At 54.5% G+C, this 21812-nt stretch overlaps 7 protein-coding genes across 7 annotated transcripts; 3 read left to right on the top strand and 4 right to left on the bottom strand.

Moving 5' to 3' along the window:
• Nucleotides 1-2: 2 nt before the first annotated feature.
• On the bottom strand, nt 3-3116 carry B0I36DRAFT_419938 (multicopper oxidase-domain-containing protein; the record flags this gene model as incomplete). The annotated part of the gene is made up of 8 exons (XM_046162142.1): nt 3-330; nt 458-660; nt 694-1147; nt 1210-1366; nt 1406-1722; nt 1834-1985; nt 2048-2167; nt 3051-3116. The coding sequence occupies 8 exons, from the start codon at nt 3114-3116 to the stop codon at nt 135-137; spliced, it is 1665 nt and encodes a 554-aa protein (XP_046019216.1). The 3' UTR covers nt 3-134.
• Nucleotides 3117-3670: 554 nt separating this feature from the next.
• On the bottom strand, nt 3671-11670 carry B0I36DRAFT_235736 (uncharacterized protein; the record flags this gene model as incomplete). Its single annotated transcript, XM_046149421.1, has 9 exons — nt 3671-3762; nt 3819-3875; nt 3935-6033; nt 6087-6138; nt 6190-7584; nt 7627-7999; nt 8060-10724; nt 10788-10950; nt 11025-11670. The coding sequence occupies 9 exons, from the start codon at nt 11668-11670 to the stop codon at nt 3671-3673; spliced, it is 7542 nt and encodes a 2513-aa protein (XP_046019217.1).
• A 1462-nt stretch (nt 11671-13132) lies between these two features.
• B0I36DRAFT_20097 (uncharacterized protein) lies at nt 13133-14264 on the top strand. Its single transcript, XM_046148779.1, has 3 exons — nt 13133-13333; nt 13393-13443; nt 13558-14264. The coding sequence occupies exons 1-3, from the start codon at nt 13278-13280 to the stop codon at nt 14177-14179; spliced, it is 729 nt and encodes a 242-aa protein (XP_046019218.1). The 5' UTR covers nt 13133-13277; the 3' UTR covers nt 14180-14264.
• Nucleotides 14265-14842: 578 nt separating this feature from the next.
• B0I36DRAFT_20092 (uncharacterized protein) lies at nt 14843-15700 on the top strand. The gene has a single exon (XM_046148778.1). The coding sequence runs from the start codon at nt 14966-14968 to the stop codon at nt 15683-15685; it is 720 nt and encodes a 239-aa protein (XP_046019219.1). The 5' UTR covers nt 14843-14965; the 3' UTR covers nt 15686-15700.
• Nucleotides 15701-15906: 206 nt separating this feature from the next.
• B0I36DRAFT_312276 (nucleolar complex-associated protein 3) lies at nt 15907-18426 on the bottom strand. The gene has a single exon (XM_046152481.1). It carries the CDS (start codon nt 18289-18291, stop codon nt 16234-16236), a length of 2058 nt encoding a protein of 685 aa, XP_046019220.1. The 5' UTR covers nt 18292-18426; the 3' UTR covers nt 15907-16233.
• Nucleotides 18427-18630: 204 nt separating this feature from the next.
• On the top strand, nt 18631-19800 carry B0I36DRAFT_312278 (60S ribosome subunit biogenesis protein NIP7). Its single transcript, XM_046152482.1, has 3 exons — nt 18631-19015; nt 19120-19164; nt 19254-19800. The coding sequence occupies exons 1-3, from the start codon at nt 18799-18801 to the stop codon at nt 19547-19549; spliced, it is 558 nt and encodes a 185-aa protein (XP_046019221.1). The 5' UTR covers nt 18631-18798; the 3' UTR covers nt 19550-19800.
• Nucleotides 19801-19808: 8 nt separating this feature from the next.
• B0I36DRAFT_312280 (glutamate 5-kinase) lies at nt 19809-21809 on the bottom strand. Its single transcript, XM_046152483.1, has 5 exons — nt 21650-21809; nt 21484-21525; nt 21060-21358; nt 20733-21003; nt 19809-20665 (listed from the first exon to the last, which is right to left on the bottom strand). Exons 1-5 carry the CDS (start codon nt 21657-21659, stop codon nt 19908-19910), a joined length of 1380 nt encoding a protein of 459 aa, XP_046019222.1. The 5' UTR covers nt 21660-21809; the 3' UTR covers nt 19809-19907.
• Nucleotides 21810-21812: the final 3 nt, after the last annotated feature.

A 21812-nucleotide genomic window follows, 5' to 3' on the forward strand; every position in this document is an offset into this window, starting at 1 on the left:
AACTTGCAAAGGGCATTACGCTTCGATGAGATAATGAACTCATGGCAATGGTCCGAAATTCTGGCTACACTGTGTAGAAAAAGGCACCGTTGGCTAAAAATGTAGATTGTTGAGCTAAAGTCCCCCTCTCCATGCTAGATACCAGAGTTGTCCTGATGGTAAGGCGACGTTGGATACCACGCCTTCCAGTCCGCGCAGGTATCGTCCATGGCAGCGAGCTGCACCGCGTCGCCGCCAATCTGCTGCGAGAGCTCTCCAGCACGCGCGAGGAGCTGCAACGACAAGCCCTGGCTGGCGTGCCAGGCGATATGGCAGTGCATGAGCCAGGCTCTATTTGGGAAAAACCATTTATCAGTAATGCTATGCCATCAAGATGGGACGCACAAAGACAGGCCCAAGAGGAATTCCTAAAGGGGGAGGAAACAACACAACAAGGGGAAAGAAAGACCAGCCTTACCCCGGATTATCCGTCTTGAACGTAATGACCGTGTACCCCGTGCCATACAGACTCACGGTGTCCCTCCTGGGCGGGTTCTTGGTGTTGAGCCTCACGAGCCCCGGCACGAAGGGGCCGCGCCCCTGCGCGAGCACATAAAAGTCATGCCCGTGGAGGTGCATTGGGTACCACACGTTGACGAGCGTGCGGTCCTCAATGACCCACTACACCGACTCGTTCTTGAGGTCCACGCTCACGACGTTCGAGTTCCGAGGGAATTTCAACGGCAGCGGCGGCTGCTGCTGGCCCGCACCTGCGCGGTGCACGTCGAGCACGGTCGGGTCGGACCAGTTGACGATGAGCGTCTTGGTGTTGATGGTCCAGTGGTACACGAGGTCGAGCTCGTAGTACCACGCGACGCGCAGCCTGTCGCTCACCTTGGCCGGGCCGACGTCGTGCTGGAGCCAGGGCGTCAGGCTCTCATAGGGCTCGTCCTCGCACGAGTTGGTAATGGTGCGGGCCTTGGCCGTCGTGGGGACGGCGGCAGGGCTCGTGTCCGCGCCGGCGTACCGGACGATGCCCAGGATGTTGCCCTTGCTGTCGTTGTCGTTGAAGTTGCAAGCCGTCTGGTAGATTGCCCGCATCCAGTAGCGGCCTCTGGAGTTGGCGGTCGTGGGCTTGGCCTCGACAATGACGTCGTAGCGCTGTCCGCTACCAAGCACGACGGCGTCGGTCTGGTACGGCACGATAGGGACGAAGTCGTTGGCAATGACGGGAGCTTGTGGCCGTCAATGGCAGGCTTGAAGTAGCCGTCGGTCTGCGAGCCGATCAGGCGGATCAGGTATTTTTTGCCGGGCTCAAAGGGCTGGTCGAACTCGAAGCGCTCGCCGGTGCCCTTACACCTGGGGTCAGTCGAGCGAGCACACTGGTCTCAGGTGTTCTTGTCGTTGATGAGGCCGTTCTCGGCACTGGGCTGGTGGAGGGCGACGACGCGCTGGGTCGTCTCCCAGATGTGGAAGACGGAGCCGTGGAACCAGTCCATGAGGACGAGGGGCCCGAGGTCGACGTCGTAGTTTGCCGTGGCCGGGCCGTGGATGACGAGGGGCCCGAGCACCATGGCGAGCTGGAGGCTGAAGTGCGAGTGGTACCACGAGGTGCCGTACTGCGTGGCCCTGAAGCGGTAGGTGGTCGTTTTGCCCGGCGCTGTCGGGCACTGCGTCACGCCCGGCACGCCGTCGTGCGCGTTTGTGTTGCGCTGATGGATGCCGTGCCAGTGGATGGCGGTCCTGTCCGGGGGGAGAAAGACGCATGCCAAGTAAGCACATGCTGTTACCTGAGTGCTTTCCGTTTGTCGAGGTGGCGAGGGATAGATGCCTAAGGTGCCTACGCGTACTTACCCGTTTGTCTCGATGTTGTTGGTGACGTGGACGACCACTTCGTCGCCCCAGTCGGCCTCAATCAGCGGACCCGGCATGCTTCCGTTCAAGGCAAGCACCGCAACCTCGTAGCCGTCTGGGGCCAGCTTGATCAGCTCAGCATTGAGCCAGTACTGGGAGTGTCTCGTCAGACGTCAAGCCATGCCAACCCAATAGAAGCCAGCCAGTCACTCACCTCCCTCGTTGCTCCAGTCTCCGGCACAACCTCATACCAGTCCGTGTTGATCGAGTGCTGGCCCCAGCACTGCCTCGAAGTCGGCGAGTTCTCACATGGTCCTTCTGTAGCCTGTCGAGTCTCCAGGACACCTGCTGCTCTCAAGGTCGACGCCCAGGCTCGGACTTGTCCAAGCCAGAGCCCAAGCCAGAGTAGTCTGCTCACGATGACGTCGAGATCCCTCGGTTTCTTCCACATTGTAAACATACTCCAGACCATCTCAGTTTTCCAACGTGAAAGGGATGGTGAAACTATGGTCGGAGCGGTTCAACAAGAAGAACGCCAAATTGGCAACAATTTCAAACAAAAGTCCATACATATACATCAGTCCATGCTTTTTCCGCATGCGGTACTTCGGTTCCAAGGCACCAAGCAAGGACATCATTCCTGGCACTGAAGACGAGATCATGCTTCTGATCCAGGGTCCCAGGGAAGGCAGACACCACACCATGCGAGTGTCATTTCTCAGGCAACGCCACGATCTTGCTTGGCCAGGCAGGGGGGATATTCCAAGAGCAATGCACAGGCTCGTGATAAGTGACCAGTTGGAGCCATAATCCCTGAAGTTAGAGGCACAGGACTCGTGTGTCTAGCCCACTTCCTCGCTCGTAAAATCATAAGATGCTAATGCGGAGAACACCCTGGCTGGTCCAGGGGTGCGAGTGTACGTCCGTTTCTCCGCCGGTATGCAACCCTGCCCAGGCCGAGGCGGCGAGATAACGACGCCATTCATTGATGACTTGGCGGGCTCGCGCACTTCTTCCATGATAAGCCCGACGGTATCGGACAAAGCCACAGCGCAGCGCGTGCCACGTTCAAAAAGAATGCTTGGGCGGGCCACTCACATTATCAAGTGGCAATCCAGAGACGGCCGCTTCTCGTGTAAGCCGTAGCGCATTCACTGTATTTAACGTGCCGCGCAAAGAAGCGTGTTTGTTTTCCCCTAGATTCAAGACAGTAGTACGTGACAATGAGCTGAAGTGTCGAAAGGATGCTCCCTCGCCATGGCTCTCAGCCTCGGCTCAACCATTTCTCGCGCGACTCTTGCTTGTTCTCCAACTGCGGAGTACAGCAACACCCATGTAAACCAAGCTTAAATCCCAGCACTGCAGGAAAGGAAACAAAATGGTCTGCTAAAACAGCACTGCAATGGGGCCCCCCTTCCAGCTTCCAAGGCGGGCCTTTCGCCGTGGCAGGTCGGTCCCCTAGGCTGCAGTGTCCCTCACAACAGTTGGCTCGATGCTTGGACAAGAATCAGAGAGGGGATATGCACTACTGCCTCTGCATCCAACCACGTGAGGCTGGGAGCTCATCTTGCCGACATTTTGTCATGTATTTCTAATATTGTTCAGGTACGTCGCAATACTCTCCATGCTTTAGGTTTTAATCAAGCCGGATGAAGACACTCGCTGAGGCGGTGCACACCTGCGCCGCAGAAACAATACGCACACCAAAGACATCCGTGAGAACAGAGTGCTGCCCTCCAAACTCCTTCTACCCACCAACGCCGTGCTATTCCGAGGCTATGCAAGGTCAAGATCGTGTCTCTCGTGTCCTTCGTAAGAATAAACAGGTAGCTCAAGCTCAGCTTCCTTCCTGAGCGCCGTTGGAAACTTGCATGCTGAGCTCGTCCAGGTCGTTCAGATGCTCTGATGAACCTACTGAATTCTCCCAGTCTTAAACCTCTGTTAGTGAACCGAAGTATCTCTCAATAACAAACATGGGCACTTACCAGAGCCTTCATCCTCAATCTCATCAACCGTTAGTGTAGTCATGGGCCCAAGAACAGCTATACCTGCGTCAGCACGTCTCGTCCCTCACGAATCAAAATGCCGTGAGAACACCTACCTCGACACAGTTGGTGATACTGCACGTCGGCGACGTCCTTCGCCTCGTCCTCTGGAGAAAAGTATGACTCGCAGTCGCTGATGACCTGGAGCAGTGGATAAACCGTGTCTCTAGCTGCTGGCACACCACGCTCCACATGGTTGTCGCGCAGATAAATCAGGCACATTAAACAGAGTCGCCTCGCCCCGGCGACCACGGCTTTGGCTTTCGCCAACCCGTCGTGGTCCTCGCTGAAGTCTGGCGCTGGACCATATCTAAGAAGTGTGTCTTGGATAAAGTGGCACACGTCTCGGCTAACGGTATGGTCGATGTGGCCGAGAAGGCCTGGCGCCCACTTATGGAAGCTCGCCATAGTCCTCACCTGCTCATCAAAGTCTTCGGCACTTGTATACACGTAGCGCTGGAACTCAAAGAAGCTGCGGGCTTCGGCGTTCTGCACATTGCCACAATGCCCATTGATGTGTGTCCGGAGCCGTTCGATATTCTCGTCGTTCTGGCTGAAGCGACAGTACACGCGCGCCGCCCTCAGGTAGGGAGCGACACTGTAGTGGACGAACTGCCCAGTGATTGCGGTTTTCAAGGTCATGAAGATACAGTCGTCCATGATCGTGCTAAGATTCATGAGTCTTCGGATAATGGAGTTCGTGGCAGGTAAGTTCTGGCCGATCTGGATCAATTTGTCGACAAAGACGTTACCCCGCGTGCGATCCCACTGCTGATGGAGAAGGTTAATTTCCATGCTCGAGAATGGTATCTTTTCTTCTTCGTAGGCAATGACGAGGCGGTTCTCGTCAGCCTCAACGATGCGATCCTCCTCGATCTCTTCATCCATGGCAGCCAAAAGAACATCAATCAGCGAAATGATGTTCTCATAGCTTGGCGATCTCGTAGCCATTCTACGCGACAGCGTCGTGGCCAGCCGAGCATACTGCGCGTTCAGATCAGAAGCTGCATCAACGGTAATGATGGACAATGACTGATGTAAGAAGTTGCCTTGGATAAGAGCTGCGGCTTCCAGCTTTCCGAGTCGTGCAAACTCAAACATGGTGCCAAATAACTCAGGCCATGACCGCAAGGAGACGTGGAATTGTTCCCAGAGGCGGGAAAACATTTCCACGGCCTGAGTAATGATGTTGTTTGGCCCGTCAATCTCTTCGCCCTCCAGAAGCTCTGAGCCATAAGGTTCTGGGAAATTCTTTTTCAGACTTCGTAGAGTGATCAGCAGCGTCCTGCTGATTTCGTGCCGAACTGTTGGGCTGGGATTCTTCTGCAGAAGCATGACTAGTGCCTCTGAGCGTCTCATCATGTACTCGAAGAACGCAAAGCAGCACTGTGGGCACCTTTGACAGCTCCGCTGCAGAAGCCCCATGAGATCGTGAAAATCCGACAAGTCCTTCGCTCGTGACGCGACTTGGTCGAGGTGGCTGATGCCAACCTGCATAGCCAAGTTTTCCAGGGTGTGGTTTGGAGATGAGCAAATACCATTCCAAACCTTGTTGAGTACGCGAATGACAAAAGGGATATGGCTGGGATCATGCAGACAGTGTCTGTGGACGATCTGACTATTTTCTGCTCGGATTGTTGGGATCAGGTCTGGAGGCAGCGGAATCTGAGATGGTGTTGTCTCCTTCTCTCTGACGAGAGGTGAGGCTCCAGCATTGATTGTTGATGCGCGCTGGTAAAAGAGCATATAGGCACTGTAGACCTTCTCGTGTGGCCCTCCGTCAAAGGGCTGACGTTGATCCTGGCCGCCGAAACAGGCATCTTCCATCATGGAAGGATCCCAATCCGTGACCAGGTCATCATTGAACTCTACCCACTTCTGTGCAGATCCAGCATTGGATCTCTCGCGGATGAATGAGTAATAGTGCCCCGACTCGGCACTCCCAGAATGAACCAGAACGCCAACGAGTTCGAAATGGTCAGGCTCAGAAGCATCAGGCATATTTGCGAGGTGGCGAACAGTGAAGGGTGTCATGTCGATGCGTGCGGGGAACCGAAAGTGGTCATTGATCTTTGCGCGGGTCATCGTTCGCAAGTTAAAATCAAACCTCTTCAAATGGAAGATGAGGTTGTTCGGCAAAGTTTTGAAGCATGCCCTATATTGGTCAGCCAGGCTCAGGATGAAGCATTTCTCGTTTCGCAAACTTACCGCTTGACTGCATCCACGAACTTGTCGCAGGAACTGCATTTGTACTTGTTGTCTGCCAAAGTTAGTATGGGCACGACTCTGGATCTAACGCTGCTATACGTACCGCCTTGCATCATCTCCCCGTCGACATACGCCTGCAAACTTTCCTCTAGTGTTGCTTTGCCTTTAATGTCGCACTGTATGGCGGAGAAGTCCTCAAATCTCTCAGAGATATGATCGCATTCTTTGGACTTCACTTGCTGCACAAGCTGGCCTCCGAATATGGACCTCAGATGCTTCTTGTCCGCCTCAAACGGCAATTGAGCTTCCCACCTGTCGAACAGGAGATTGTAAAATTCGTCGACGTCCATCTGATTGTGAATGTCGATTGGAGTCTCATCATATGTCGAGATCTGGCCCACGCAAGATTGAGGGTCCACAAAACGGCGCCTGCTACCTTGAAGCGCGGCAAATAGTTGTCGAGTCTCGCAAATCAGTCGTTGACGTTGCGGATCTGACACGCGTGCTGACAAGATGAAATGGCGGAACTCTTCGTTCATGAACAGTTGTGTGACCAACGAGTTTAGATAACACGTGTTCGACAAGTTTCGCAAGCCGGCATAGCCACAAGGAGCTCTGACAGCTCTGTGTCGATCGAAGGCGTGGGGTAATTCGTAAAAGTATGGAGACTCATGACCCTCTTCGAAAGGCGTCAGGCCGTCAAGATCGTTCAAAAGGCTTGCTGGTGTTGAATCTCTGCTCAAGTCGAAAAGAATGTCGTAAAGTGTAGCACGTGTGTTAGGGTTGACTACCGCCTGTGGGATGATTGGCTGAGAATCTTCCATGAATGACACCGAAGGGAAGAGATGATGATGGAGTAGCCTGCGGCTGAAATCATGGCCTAGCGGTGGCACCAAACCTGTAGCACGAGCATGCTTGAGTGCAAGGGACAAGACTGTCGCGAGGCCATGCGCTAGTGAGTCGTGTACGTTGGGCAGAGTGATATCTTCGGTACAAGTATGAGCGAGGAGCAGAGCTCCACATCTTTTGAGGCAAGCAGAAAGGTCGAGAGCCGGGGACTCTGTCTCCGCGAGTTTTGTGAGAAGTTGACTCGCTAGGTTGAAGACTTCGTCACACTTTTGCGGCTCTGCAGATGCAGCTGGAAGCATCTCAAAAACAATGGACCAGAAAAAGGCTGCAAAGTCGGCTCCTTCAATCGCATTTCTAGCGCCAAGGCTTCTGCTCGCGATCAGACTCGAGATGCCATGTCGTACAGCTTTCCTATCGTCGTCTAGAACCAGCTTTTGAAGGATGCTGCCTACTTTAGGGAGTCCGCAAAATGTGTCCCAGAAGTCTGTGCTTTTTTCCGACGATGCAAGAATGGCGTCGAAAGCTTGTTCCGTGAGCTTTGAGCTAGCTTGGTTCTGTGTAGCATTAGTCGCCTCGTGCAGGATCTGCACAAGAACATTGGCCAAGTCGGAAGAAACGAGCGAATGCGCTGGCGATATGTCTATCCCGTCTGTCACGTATTAGCAAATCCTCACATGGTGTTCATCATTACCAGACTTGCCTTTCAAGATCTGCACGTAGCTATCTACCAGATGAGAGCGCAGAAGGATAGTCAGATCCTCACTGAGATTTTGCCGGATGAAGTCGTCGTCGCAAAGGGCAGCCGCGAGCAGGTTGAAGACCTTGATTAAGGCCTGCTTATGATCAGACGCGGACTGGACAAGATGGCTGGCGTCATGGCTTGACGATTGGACTACGCTGTTACGGAGGCGATTTGTCTGGACGTGTTCTCGCAGCGCATGGACGGCATACAGCGACTTGAAAGGTTGACCAATCGGAAATACATCTCGATGGGTTGTCTCCGGATCCTCGAGAATGACCAGTATCGATTCATCAGCTGGAAGCTTGATGAGAAAGTGGTATATCTAAATGCGTGATTAGTATTGCAGTGGGAATGGAGGAGACCAGCTTGATGGGATCATTACCTCGGAAGCGAGGGTCTCATCCATGCTCAGATATTCCCATAGCTCCTTGAAATACCGAAGCACTTCGATTTCAAGCGCGGATGCTCCTGGCCGAATGCGAGATGGTTTCTCTGACGTGTCCGATTGCCTCCGTACCAGAATTAAGCCATTCACAATATCGAGTTCTCGTAAAGATTTGCAGATGTCGTCGCTAGACGGAGCTAGAAGTTGTCCACGATAGTAAAGCCTATAGTTGTCAAAGCCTGTGGCTTCCTTCAGATTTGCAAGTAAAGAGGCACCGGTATTATGCAATCCGATCTCGAGAGGCATTATCGTAGTTTGTTCCTCGCCGTCGAATGCTTGGTACTTGAGGTCTGCGAGGTCCCCGTCCACAGCACTCGGTGCTTGAAGCATGAGAGAACGAAGGTCCGGAGCTGAAAATCGCGTTTGCGTACTGAGCGACCTCAAAAGATCCTTGATGACTTTGAGGGATCTGGTGAAACGCAGCTCGTGCTTTTTCACTGTCGCCAAAGGATTCTGCCCCTTGACAACGGCAACCTCATCATTTTGCCGTAAAGCTTTTGCAGCAGTTTCGAGCTGACGCAGACAGCGACGTGCTAGCGAGAAGTGTACCTCACGTGCGCGGTCCGGGGGAAGGCTTTTCATCGCGGCACTGTTGACATAGACTTCGCTCACCAAGGTGTGAATCGCCTCGTCCTCTATGGTCTGGGGAGTAGCCTGAAGGATAATCTTCCACAACAGCTCGAGGCTGTTCACACTTGTGATGGGTTGATCGTCAAATATTGTGGTGTTCGGATTGTTTGTTTCCATTGAAAGAAGCTCTCGCACAAATTCAAGAGTGCCACCACAGAAGTACTCGGGTGATAGGCTGGGTAAGTATTCCTCTAAGCAAGCCAACAGAAATTTGTTCTGCAGTCGTGTGCGTCTGAGGGCATTGTTCAGGTCGTCCCAGCCTGCTTTGACATCATCGGGACACAGCGCTCCCGGTCCAACCATGAGGTCCCAAAGCTTGGCACCCAGGTCTCTTGGAATAGAAGACCCATGGAGTGTGATCAGGCTGGAAATGAATTTGCGTCGTGCTGGTCCGAAAGCCGATGCATATACCGGTGAGAAGCCCACCTTGCGGGCATTGGAGATTGAGCACTCAAGTTCGTCGACGATAAGCGCTACGAAGTCATGCTCTGCAATCAAGGTCTGCAACGAGGTGCCTGTCGTGGTCAGCAGAAAAAGAACCTGAAGGCTCCCGTGAGTCGTTGTTGATTTGGCCACGATGTCCTTTTGGCAGCTTGAAAGAAGTTCCTGGCGGCCTGGAGCTGGGCAGGCTTGCAATATGATGTCCTTCATTTTGCCATAGGCCCACGTGAAGATTTCGGGATTTGACAATGTGGATCGTTCCGCAAATATGGACGCTTCTTGAATGAGTCGCAGGCAGATATGTCGAGGCTCGGCCAGCAGCACATCCTGGGAGTTTCTGTAGACCTGCTGAACCAGCGCGGTAAACAGTTCACGCATCCCTGCGTTGAAAGCATCAATTTCTAGAGACTTCATCTTCTGGAATAAGCTGCTGACGGTATCGAGTTCGAAAAGCTGTGCTATTTTCAGTAACATGCGGACGAGAGCATCAGCAATGCGGGGATCGCGGCTTGTGTTGATTGTGCGCCACAGCAAGTCTGTCTGATTCTGGGCGTAAGTCTTCGTCACCATGAGGAATCCGATGATATTCGCACTCTCGGCTGTGATCTCGGGATGGCATGAGGGACTCAGGAAGTAGTCAATGGTGCCGTGCCGCACCAAGAAGCCGGCGAAGCATCGCAAAAAGGTGAGATGGGCTTCGTCATCAACCCCGGCTGATAACTTGTCCTGATAACGTTTCCACTGTCCGATGAGATCGTTACACATCACGCTGACAGCGGACATTCGAAGCTGCATTTGTTGCGAACGAACCAGGGTCTCCAAAGCTTTGAATTTGCGCTCCAGAGCGATGGCATCTGGTAGGAACCGATGCGGGACTTCCGGGTTGTTTGCACAGTAAGTTCGCAAAGTCTCTTCGACTTCAGGAATCGCGCTTGCCAATATCGTCTTGTGTATTTCCGACAGCCATGAGAGTAGCGTCGATGGGCTGTCACCTGACAAATGGCTGGCGAATTTCTCGGAAGCCTTCGTCATCATATCCCAGGCAATAGTCAAGAAGCGGAAAGCTGCTGTCATGTGGCCCTGCAGAGTCTGCGTTGGCTCGCATGCGTTGCCACCCTGCATCTGTTGGCTCTGTGAGAGATTGCGAACCAATGCCTCCACCAAAGCGCTTATCTTTGCGAGATGTTCCATTGTCCTCTTAGGATTTTTGGGCAGTGTGACGGCGAGCACCTCGGAAAGCTGCACGACGCCAGACAATCCAGAGTTTCCACCTGTTTGATGCAGAAAATCCGTGAGGATCGCAGACGTGTCTGGCTCACGCCCGTCATTGCCCAATTGCTCGTCTTTATGCGCTACCAGGGCCAATCGGTGAAGAAAGTTTGGCGCGTATAATTCAGATGCGTCGGTGTCCGCAGCGCCATTGGACAGGTTGAGCGTATAGTAGTCTACCGTGAGCGTGAATGCTGTAAGTCTGGCATAAGAATGCATCAAGTCAAGGACGAGGCTGAAGGTATGTTTGCTTTCAGTTGTGCTGTATCTAAAATACCTTGTTAGACAAGCAGAGAGACCATGCAAACGGGAATGCAAGACTCACTTCCTCCAAATCAAGGGGAACAGCTCCGGCAGGTTGAGCCAAAAAGCTTGGTTTTGCTGACAGGCCGAAGCGAAGACGTCGGCGGTCTCCGCGCTGGTCCAAAGCAAGACATTGTTCAGCCAGGAAACCAAGGACTGAAGGACCTCATCAGGGTCTTGTACACCTAGGCGTCATAACATGTTAATTCAAGAACCTGACAGTCTCGTTACACTGTTTGGCAAGAACATGAGTCCCTACCTTGATACAAATATTGGTGCAAGCGCTGAAAGGTATCAAAGCATGTATCGTCAGGAGGAGAGAAGTAAGGGAATTCCGACAGTGCAGCGCTGAGTCGAGTTCTGCGATCTCTCGGGGAAAGTCCTGTCAAAGCTTCCGTGCCCGCCATCTCCTCAACATCATCGTCGGGTATGATGACCGGGTCTTGTGGACTTCCATCTACTGAAGTCATCACTGAAGCTACTTCTTGCACCGCAAGATCGAGGGTACTTGCACCATCAGACCCGCCCATTTGGACCCTGATTGGCGAAGGAGATGGAGGAGAGCTTGCGCGCCCATCACGCACCGAGCCATTTCTAAGATTGATTGTAACCCTGCTGGAGACTGGCTCAGGACGAGGACTCGGTGACTCCGGCGGGGTGCTAGGCATCGCAGCTTCTGATGAGTCGACCTTCGCTGCCGACCTGCCAATGGCGGCAATCTGGTCGCTATCCGTGGCTTGTACCTGCTTGGGAAGGCTGCCTGATTTGGTGCTTGTGGCCGACAGCGAGGTCCGTCGGCGCTTCCTGGCTGACAGCTCACTCTCATTGAATGGGTTTGGGCGTATCGAACAAGGCTCAGAAGAGACCGCGCGTTCTCGGGCGTCTGGACTGTGACTCGGCTCCATGGAGCCCTCGCCTATGACAGCAACAGGTGGAGAAGCTGCTGCGCCAGCCACGGCGGCGGATGTTGGCATCTGCACGAGGACGCTCGCGGACTTGGTAAGCTGAGTATCAGCATGTGGGTGGGTGGCCAGCAGGCTGAGGTAGATCGCAAGTCCTGCACGGTTTGGTCGACGAAGTTGAGAATCGTGGTTGAGGAATGCGTCCAATGGCTCAAAGAAGACGGCCCGCCAAGAACAAGGCGGATGACGGAAGACCTCCACACTTGCTGAACCGGCTGGCAGATTGAATGTGATTGCCTGCTCCCTTGCAGCCAACGCTTGCACTGATGATCCGTCGATATGGGTGCCCTGGCGACTGGAACCGCAGAAGGCGACGTGCTACTGTAAAGTAATGGCTTTGAAAGCTGGCTTGGAGTCTGTGAAGAATGACACGAACTCCCGAGGGCGAAATGATGTACAAAGAGCTCTGGGCGTGAAGTGTGTAATCGCAACGGTTTGTGATGTGACGGGGTCCCTGGCCGCTGCGGGGGAGGGGGGGGGGGGTGCAAGCAAAAGTGACAGCCCCACCGCGCCGTGCTAGGCTGCTATTCCTGCCACCAAACTTGCCAATTGTGCTGTGGGGCCTGACGTGCAAACCCAGGCATTCTCCGCGCAGAAACATTTGTGCACGTTTGCTGGCCCAAACGATGTCCGTAGTCGGGCAAGATGAGGCTGGACGCATATGAAATAGGAGAATCCAATAGCGTTGGCGCGCAGGCTAGCATGGAGCGAGAATGTACATGGTTGAAATGGAAAGATCTGGTGACGTCATCATGAGATTCCCTAATCACAGTCAGGCATCGACACGGACACTCGGGATAAGAGACGAACATTGTGGTCCTTAGTGCAGCTGCTCCACTGGACGGCGCGACCAGACGCGGACGCGTTTCTCCTGTTTGGAGGTGCAACTTTTGCTTTCTCAAGCCGATCAGGCCCTAGGAGATTTACACCCAAGGGGAAATTTTCACTACTGCTCGTGTCTCATACAGGAGCCTTGGCTCGGTGGGCGACCACCACAACGACCACGTCCCCGAACTGACGCCAATGGTCAACTCGGTCTGTTCGGTGCTAACTTTAAGAACACGTCGTCACCTAAGGCGGGAACGCTCGGCGCTGGGCTTGTGGTTGTGCTGCTCTACAGCGGCATGCAATCCAAACATGTTAACACCCAATATATGTATACACACGAAGGGTACTCCCGAATTTGCAAAGGCAAGACAGGAGGAGGATCATTTCTTAAGCGCTTCGAGGCCATGCTCAAGTTGTGTCAAGCCGGGCTGATTACATTCAACAGCTTGAGTGCCGGACCCTCCGCAAGTGGCTCCCGGGTAGTGGTCGGCAGTGCGGTGGACCCCAACCTTGGGACTCAAGCAGTGCTGCTTTGGCTCAATCAGGGTCTTGGGGGCTGGACTTAATCCACCACATACTTGCACGGAGTGGCATACAGCACGTATCGCATCCATCGGTTTTGTCAGGCAAATATCTCAAAGGGTTCGAACCTCTCGCTGACATTTAGTGTTCTGCTTTGCCAGGGAAGTTGTCTGCACACTCGCCGGTCATCCGCAGGCGTTATGGATAAGAAGAAAATTGTGCATCAACTTGATACGCCATATTCTACGGCGAAATGGTAGGCGCCCGGGTGTTGCATCCTCCCACAGTGAATTGCCATTTAACATGTAATCATAGGCCAGAAATCGCGCTCGACGATCAAGACACCGTCTTGGAACTCCTTTGCACGTAAGTTGTGTTGATCTTCAGCCAGTGCCCCTTTCCAACCTCAGGGCCACAGCACGACACAAAGTTTGACAGCTCAGCACGGCATCGATGAGAAACAAGCTAATAGCATGCAAGTCTGCTGTCACCAATTGGAGAACACAGGGCACAGCACGTTCAGCGCTCAAAAGGCAAGAGGGATACAAAGCGGAAACGCACAGAGAAGAGTCCCGGAACGATCAAGGCCCCCTCGCCTCCACCTGCGCCAGAGCTGTTGTCTCATATAGATGTCGGACTGGTAGCTGTGACCCGGCGATTGCAGAACCTCAGCAAGGACACGAGGGCAGATCCTCCCAAGATCCAACTCCTAGCAACTGGAGAGGATAAAGCTGTCCAACGGCCTTGTGCGGCAGTATTTGTCGCCCGCGCATCCCAGCCTAGCATCCTTAACAGCCATCTACCACAGCTGATTGCCGTTGCCTCCCAAGCACTTCCGGACGAAGAGCCAATTCGCCTGTTTGGTATCTCCAAGTCGTGCGAAGCACGGCTTTCGGACGCTCTGGGTATCCCGCGCGTGTCGTGCATTGCGATGGACGCCGACGCCCCTGGTGCGAAGACCATTCTGTCGTTTGTTCGTGAACGTGTTCCGCCCGTTACGCTTGAGTGGCTCGCGGTGGCTCGGAGCGGCGAATATCAGACCACAAACATCAAACACGTCGCGACGACGATCGGAGCACGGAAGCAAGTAGCGAAAACGTAAATGATCCTTGCCCATGGCAGAAGCAGAAACCAGAAAATGCGCAATTTGGTGGTCATGGACATATAACCGGTGGTCGAGCGAGCGTCTTGCTGGTTAGCTACGTAGGTATTGTTCGCCCTAGGAGGCAAATATAGTGGTGCTGCCCTCAGTAGGTTGCCACGGCTTTCTTGATGGCAGCCGGAACACAGATTGCCAAAGGTAACTCGAGCTGGACCTGGAAGATATGTCGCCGGGCTGCTCTGCACATGCACCGGGGGCACAAGTCTCTGCTGGGGCCTACGCTGTACATGTGTGAGGTTGTTCGCAATATCCAGGGCAACGGCGCACTCAAGACGCCGTGCCTTCCCGTCCACCCTCCCGCCAACCGTCGACCATCAACTGGAATCGCGGGACAACAGAACCTGAGGCATACACACACACACACACACAACGTCGACGTTCGTGCAGTATCCAGTCCGGAGGCTAGCTACAAACCTCTAACCCTGCCTAAACGACTTTCGACCTGGAGCGGCGCAGATGGTGACAACGCCACTTCTTGAGCTGTTCTGGGATCAAAGAAGGGCTTGCATAATCAAACTCGCGGGTCTCTCATCCACGCACTTCATCACGACCTACCGTTTAATCCTTCTCGGCGAGGCCTACCTCGAAGTCACGAAACGTGCATATTCTCTCGAGCACTCACAGTCAACTCACGAATACATCACCTGTCTTACAGATCCTGTGCAAGACATGCTCAGTCTTCGTGAGACAACCTGAACACTGCAAAACACCAAACACGACGACGCGATGCCGCCCGCAGGTGATATGAACATGGCGAGGGAGCTGCAGGCCGAATTTTCTCGCAAAGGCGGCGGCGGTCGACCCAGCCGGCCTAGTAGGCCACGACAGCCGATCAACGAGACACGAATCCCGTTGCAGCCTGTCTGGGCTCCTCAATCTCCTGCTGCCCGTCAGCCTGTCCGCTCATCAGCATGGGCAGGACCACTGCTCACTACCGCAGACCAAGCAAGACGCCAAGAACCTGTGCACTCAGCAACGACTACCTCTTCGGCAGGCTACACGACAAGGGGTTCAGGTCCGGCAGTAGCCACGAACAACGCGAAACCTGCCACGCAAACTGGATCCAGCACGGACTTTCAAGCACACCCACAGACACTCTTCTCCTACAACGACCCATCTTTTATGTCCGCCAATACAACAGCATGGGGTATCCCGGGCCCTGGCAAGGAAGCCGAGCATCACACGTCGCGACCACCTCTACGTGCTACAACCAATCTGACCCCTACAGCACCTGTCTTCAAGCCGCAAACGGTGGACAGCAGCGCCATGTCTGTTGATTCAGACTATCCTACCTTAGCAAACAGCCTCACCGTAACCTCGGGCATATCGGGCTACCCCATGGTTCAGGCTACTGATAAGCAGAAAAAACAAGCTGGCACCGCTCCCAAGATTGTTCAGAGTGGACTGCTGAGCGGGCCAGGTCTCAGCAGCTCGAGATGGGCCTGATATAGCATTCGACCGGTTCACTGGAAATATCAAGACCGTGCACACGTTGTAGATGCTACCAAGCTGTCTCGCCTAGGTGGCTGGCCCGTTCGCCGGTTCAGTTTCTGACTTGATCGGGCAAAGTCACATTGTAGGATTGCATGGCCAGGGCAGATCGCATGGCTAGGGCAGGTTCCTAGAAGAGTCCCAGCCGCAAGAAAACGGAACCTCATTACAGGACCATGCGGAATAATTTGCCATTGTAAATAGACAAGACACAGCCCTTGTAGTTAAGAAAGAAAGAGCTCTTGCCCACTCAGGAATCCTGCGCAGTTTAAAAAGCGATGACATCTCTGGGAGAGCTCCGACCTCCATCTTTTGACAGACAATCATGAAACCCCACAGTCTTTCGTATCTCAGACCTCCCGATCGTTGTGATTTCCAAGAAACCGGGAAGCGTGCGGCATACAGGCTACTTCGCTCAAGGTCTCCAGACGACAGCACCTTCGCGCTCGAGAAGTATTCAATTGCTGTCTGTTTGAAGCTATTACTCTTCATTAACCCATTTTTTACTTCTGCACAAGACTCTTCTCCACCAACTTGACCCCCTCTCTCACCTTGGGGCAGTAATGCCTCCGCAAAATCTCTCCCTCCCAGACAGTCGCGGCATACGGGTTGCTCCCCTCAACGCTGTCACTCAGCGGGTTGAAAGTGCCATCGCCCTTCCTCTCCTCCGTGTTCCACAGGCTGGCAATCTTGCGCCCGTGGGAACCGCCGACGTCAGTGAGCAGCGCGAGGATGGCCTGTGTCGACTTCTCGGGCGTGTGTAGCGCCGTGGTCATGAGCTGCTTTGTAAATGCCGCGAGTCGCAAGGGTGGCACACTCCGGATGTTCCATGGCGGCAGGAGCACCGCGGTCAGACACCGAATCAGCAGCACTGTCGTGGTTTGCAGGTTGATCTTGTTCTTGTTCCGGCTCGCTGCAGCTGCGGACGACTGCGGAGCATCCGGGTCGGGCAGGTGTAGCGACTTGGCGCCGAGCTCGAGGTCCGCGTTGATGGACAGCGGGAAAAGGGTTTGGTAGAGATGTGTGGTGAAGAAGGACAGGTCAAGGTGCAAGTCCGATCGGGCGTTGTGGGCATCCTGGCCGGCGAGCAGGGCGAAGGCTGTGACGGTGCACAGCAGGGCTTCTCGGGACGGGTTGCGCACAGGTGCGTCCACGCCATCTTCACGATCCTCTGCGTCTTCCTCGATCTCGTCGTCCGCGTCGGCGAGCGCATCGCTGTAGCGGATTAGGTCCTTGAGGGCCTCGAGCAGGTCGCCAAAGAAGTCCTGGTTGATCAAGTGCGAGTACTTTGCCAGACCTTCGAGTACAGCGCCCATCAGCTGCGGTGTGCGCTGCTTGAGGATGCGGAAGTAAGTGGCGAACACGAGCTTCAGAGTCTCCGACTGCATGCGATCCCTCTCCTCGTGGCTGACGAGCGCATCAGCATTTGCCATGTCCTTCTCGAGCGCTTTCTGCTCTTTCATCTCCTTGCGTGCTCGTTTCGTGCGGAACTCCTTCTTGAACTTCTTCCTGCTCGGTCCCTCGCCGCCGTCCCGCTCAACCGTGTCCGTCGATCCTTTGCCGGAGAATTCCGAAAGCACACGCAGATGCAGGAACAAGTTGATGACGCTCTCGTCGATTTGATAGTTCCGCGCCTTGATCATCTTTGAGAGCAATGACACTGCCTCCATGGATGGACGGCCCTCCTCGTCATCTTGGAAGAATGTCTCGAGCGCTCGTAGACACTTGTTGAAGTCATCGTCGACCCTCCTTGTGCTGATCTTGCCAACAAGGATCTTGACGACCTCGTTGCGAAAGTTGAAGTGCGGCACGCTGGTCAGCAGGGTGCAGGCACAGGTGATGGCGATACTTCCCAGGCTCTGCCCCTTGGCGGGTTTGGCGCCTGGCTGTGGCGCTTTCCGACCAGCCTTTGCGTGCTTCGCGAGTTCCTTGATGTAATTCTGATATCCCAGTACGAGAGCCTGCTCGTAGCTGCGCAGAGACCGCACGTCTTTGGAAAGCTTCTCCTGAGGCCCTTCTTCTGATTGAGGGCGGATTCGATATCCCGGGATGACATCCTTGTACACGGCCAGCTGCGTGGCGAGGGCGATCTTTTGGATCGCCAGAATCTTGGACTGGCCGATCTTGGCGAGAGCCTTGAAGGCACCTGCGTTCTCCTCGGGGGTTTCGTTGAGCATAAGAGCTATCTTGGCGAGCTCCTCCTTGGCCTCCCGGATCTGTATGTGCTCGGGCACAACGGGCACGTCCTCCTCGGGCTCCTCGTCCTCTTCCTCTGGATCCGACTCTTCATGACCACCCTCAAGCCATTCCTCGTCGCTTTCGACGATGAGGTCGTCACGGACTGCCGGGGCGTGGTGCACGGCGTCTGCACGCTTGATGGGTAGCCGGGTGCTGGTCTCCCGCTCCTTCTTCTTGGCCTTCTTGGCAGCTTTGGACTCGTAGGTATGTTCAAGATCCCAGTTGGCGGCATTCTTGAAGAACGACTTCTGGTTCTGGCGATCATCAGCCTCGGGCTCCGGCGTGATCCTCCTCTTCTTTGAGGGCCGCGAAGCCATGATCATGACGGGCGAGGACCTAGGTTCCGGAAATTCGATATGGCTGCCTCAAGCAATTTTCCAGCGCAATGTCTCAGAGTCGTGAGCAGGTGCTGTCAGGCTGTCTCGAATGGCTGTTGGTACACGTAGGCAAGGACTTGATCAAGCAGTCGTCTCATAGCAAGGTCAGTGAGAGACGAAAGTGAACCCTGGATCTTTTACAGGTGGCCCCACTTCCACGAACCTATGCAGCCAACCACAGAGCTTCATGCGCTACGGACTGCTCCACTCTTGCAATACACCGCCAAAAAGTTACAACCGGCAGAATTCTTCGGCCTGTCATTTTGCGTTGCGACTCGAGCTTGCGACAGCACACAGCGAAGAGACCCCACGCCAGCCAAGCCGACTGACGACAACCTCGACTTTGGACGATTTAAAGCCACGAAGACGATCGCCGAGTATCAAACCGCGCGGAATATCCCTGAATCACTACATACCACTTGATAATCTCGTTCCGCGACGCATACCGGCATCATGAGACCTCTTACCGAGACCGAGACGAAGACGCTCTTCGACAAGCTCGCAAACTACACGGGTGCCTCCCTGAAGCAACTCATCGCCCCGAGGGAAGATGGCGATCGTTATGTCTTCCGCTTGCACCGGGATCGCGTCTATTATGTGCTCCTGAGCATTGCCAACCTCGCCACCTCGATTGCCCGCGACAATCTGCAGTCTCTCGGCATCTGCCTCGGTATGCGGCAACCTTTTCTGAGCTCGGCCAGAGTCCTGAAACGTCAATGAAAATTGGCCATCCAAAATTTAGGCGTGTTATTCTGACTGTGGTACTGTTTCTAGGCAAATTCACCAAGTCTGGAAAGTTCAGATTGCACATCACAGCCCGTAAGCCCCCCTCCCCCCGGTCAAGCTCCGCACCATCGCATAAGTCGTTCCTCCCTCACTAACCCTATCATCCTTTTCCTCTGTTGTAGTTCCCATTCTTGCCGAGCACGCTCGCTACAAGATCTACGTCAAACCCAACGGCGAGATGCCCTTCCTGTACGGCGGCAACATTGTCAAGGCCCACGTGGGCCGGTGGACCGAGGACTGCCCGGAGCACCAGGGCGTCGTGGTCGTCTCGATGAACGACACGCCGATCGGCTTTGGCGTGACCGCGCGCAGCACCGCAGAGGCCAGGAGACTCGACCCCACAGGAGTCACCTGCTTCCGGCAGGCCGACTGCGGCGAGTACCTGCGTGACGAGGACACGCTTTTCGCTGGGCAGTAAACACTTTCCGGTTTAGGCGGCTGGGGCTGAGCCATTTGGATGGCCTAGGGGTAGGAAACACAAAGAGATGGCAGGCTCGAGGGGCACAGAAGAAAAAAAGCACCCAGTGCATATGGGCGACTTGCTGCTTGTCATAATAGCACAGAACGGAGTAATGGCGTTCCTGGGAAATTACTTGCATATAGCACAACACATTCGGCATGTTAAAGGCTGTGCTCAGATGCACGCAATGAGATGGTGAAACGCGGTGCACGCGAGGTTGGTTAATCGCAAGCCAAGAGTTTGAGCGTCCTTGACCCTCAGTATGATTTGTCTATGTTCGACTTATGAATCCTCTCCTTCACATCCGGACGTTTCTCTATAAAATCGGACCGTTCTCGTATGCAGCCACACCTCCCACAGCAACTTCCGCAACGACAGCCTCTAGTGGTGCTGGAGAAACGGGCCTGCTCTCTCGCCGCATCAAGCTCACATTGTCCCTGTCGGCAATGTACTCGCTGTCCGCGTAGCCGAGCAGCGACTTGATCTCTCGACTCCGTTTGCCCTTGACCCGGAGAACCTCGGGGGCCGCATAATTCACCACCGCCCGCCCGACTTCGACTGGCTGACCCTCCCACAACCTACCGTCCGGTCCTGGCGCGGCCCTCCGCTCAACGACGACCAGTCTCACGGCTTCCTGCTGACCGAAAGGGCCTTCGACGTCCACAACACCGACGGGAAGGAGGCCGGCCTTTTCCGACAATGCTCTATGCGCGCCGGCATCGATATATATTGTGCCGTGCGGCGCGAGGCCATGCAGGATCCAGATGTATCTATCTCGCAGGGGGTGCTCGAGGGGTGTGAATCTGGTATGTAGTGGCGGCTTCTCAAGAGAATCAATGGCGAGGGATGCAGTCGATCGTGACAGCAGGTCGTCTGCGGCGTCCCCCTCGACAGGTTCCTGTGGTGGTGTGCTGGACGGCTTCTGCGCTTGCACGTATCGCACGATCTTGACGATGTTCCCGGGGAGCGAGGATTTCGTGATGACGGTTGTCACGCCAGCTGAAGTCGCGAGCCTAGCAGCGATGATCTTGGTTCCCATGCCGCCGGTGCCGAGTGACGACCCAGCACTCGATACTGTATCAACAGTGTTAGTCACAGTGACCAGAAGTCGCGTGGCAAGAGACGCATCAGAGGTACGCACCATCAGCTTGTATGGACCCTATGTCCTCAACCACTTCTATTGGTTGGGCATCCGGGTACGCCCGAGGGTTCTTGTCGTACAGGCAGTCGACATCGGTCATCAGAAACAGGAAGTCGGCATGGACCATGGCCGCCGTGATGGCAGATAGCGTGTCGTTGTCGCCAAACTTGATCTCGGCCACAGCCAGTGTGTCGTTCTCGTTGACGATGGGGATGACGCCCATGTCGAGCAGTTCGTTCATTGTGCTCTGGGCATTGAGGTACCTCGTCCGCTAGTTATTTGTCAGAGGCGTTTCTACAAACCTCAAGATACAGCGACTTCACTTACATCAGCGATGTCGCTTCGCGTCAGCAGGATCTGGGATACTGGTTGTCTCATGTGGCCGAAAAGGCTATCCCACAGACTTATGAGCCGACATTGCCCAATGGCGGCCAGGGCCTGGAGTTTTGAGAGGTGTTTCGGCCGCCTCTGAACGTCCATACGGCGAAGACCGACGCCGATGGCGCCAGAAGAGACAATGACTACCCTGTGTCCATCTTTACGGAGCTTGACGGCGGTATCTACGATCAGACTGAGGATGGGAAGTAGAGGTTCATGTGTCTTCTCGTCTACAATTGAGCTCGTGCCTGGATACAGAGTTGGCGGTCAGTCGAAAAGCTTCATGATCTTGCTAAACCGTGCCCCACTCCACGTCTTGCCATTGCAGGTCTTTGAGCAAAGGGCTTCTTGGTAAGATAAAGGTTTAGCTTACCCAGTTTGATTACAACCGTCAATGGCTTTGGGGCTTTCATGTCTGCGTCCTTTGTCAGCGTTTGTGATCTGCCAATCGGGCTTCACGCAAGAAGGTGTCGGGCACACTGAATTTCCAAGGTTGAATGTTAAAGGCTCCAGGGGCTTTCCAAATTGGTGGAACATACGTGAAGCCATAACGGCAGAGACCTGTTATGTACGAAGTGGACAATATTCGAACACTTCCTCCGCAGCGACAACGCGAGACTCCAAGGCGTGAATTCAAGTGCCGGCTCGCCCTGCCGAGTACAAGCACGCCCTTGTATGCGGTGTCATACCGTGGTGCAGGTG

This window comes from Microdochium trichocladiopsis (genome assembly GCF_020744255.1).
Source record: "Microdochium trichocladiopsis strain MPI-CAGE-CH-0230 chromosome Unknown B0I36scaffold_1, whole genome shotgun sequence".
Classification (NCBI taxonomy): domain Eukaryota; kingdom Fungi; phylum Ascomycota; class Sordariomycetes; order Xylariales; family Microdochiaceae; genus Microdochium; species Microdochium trichocladiopsis.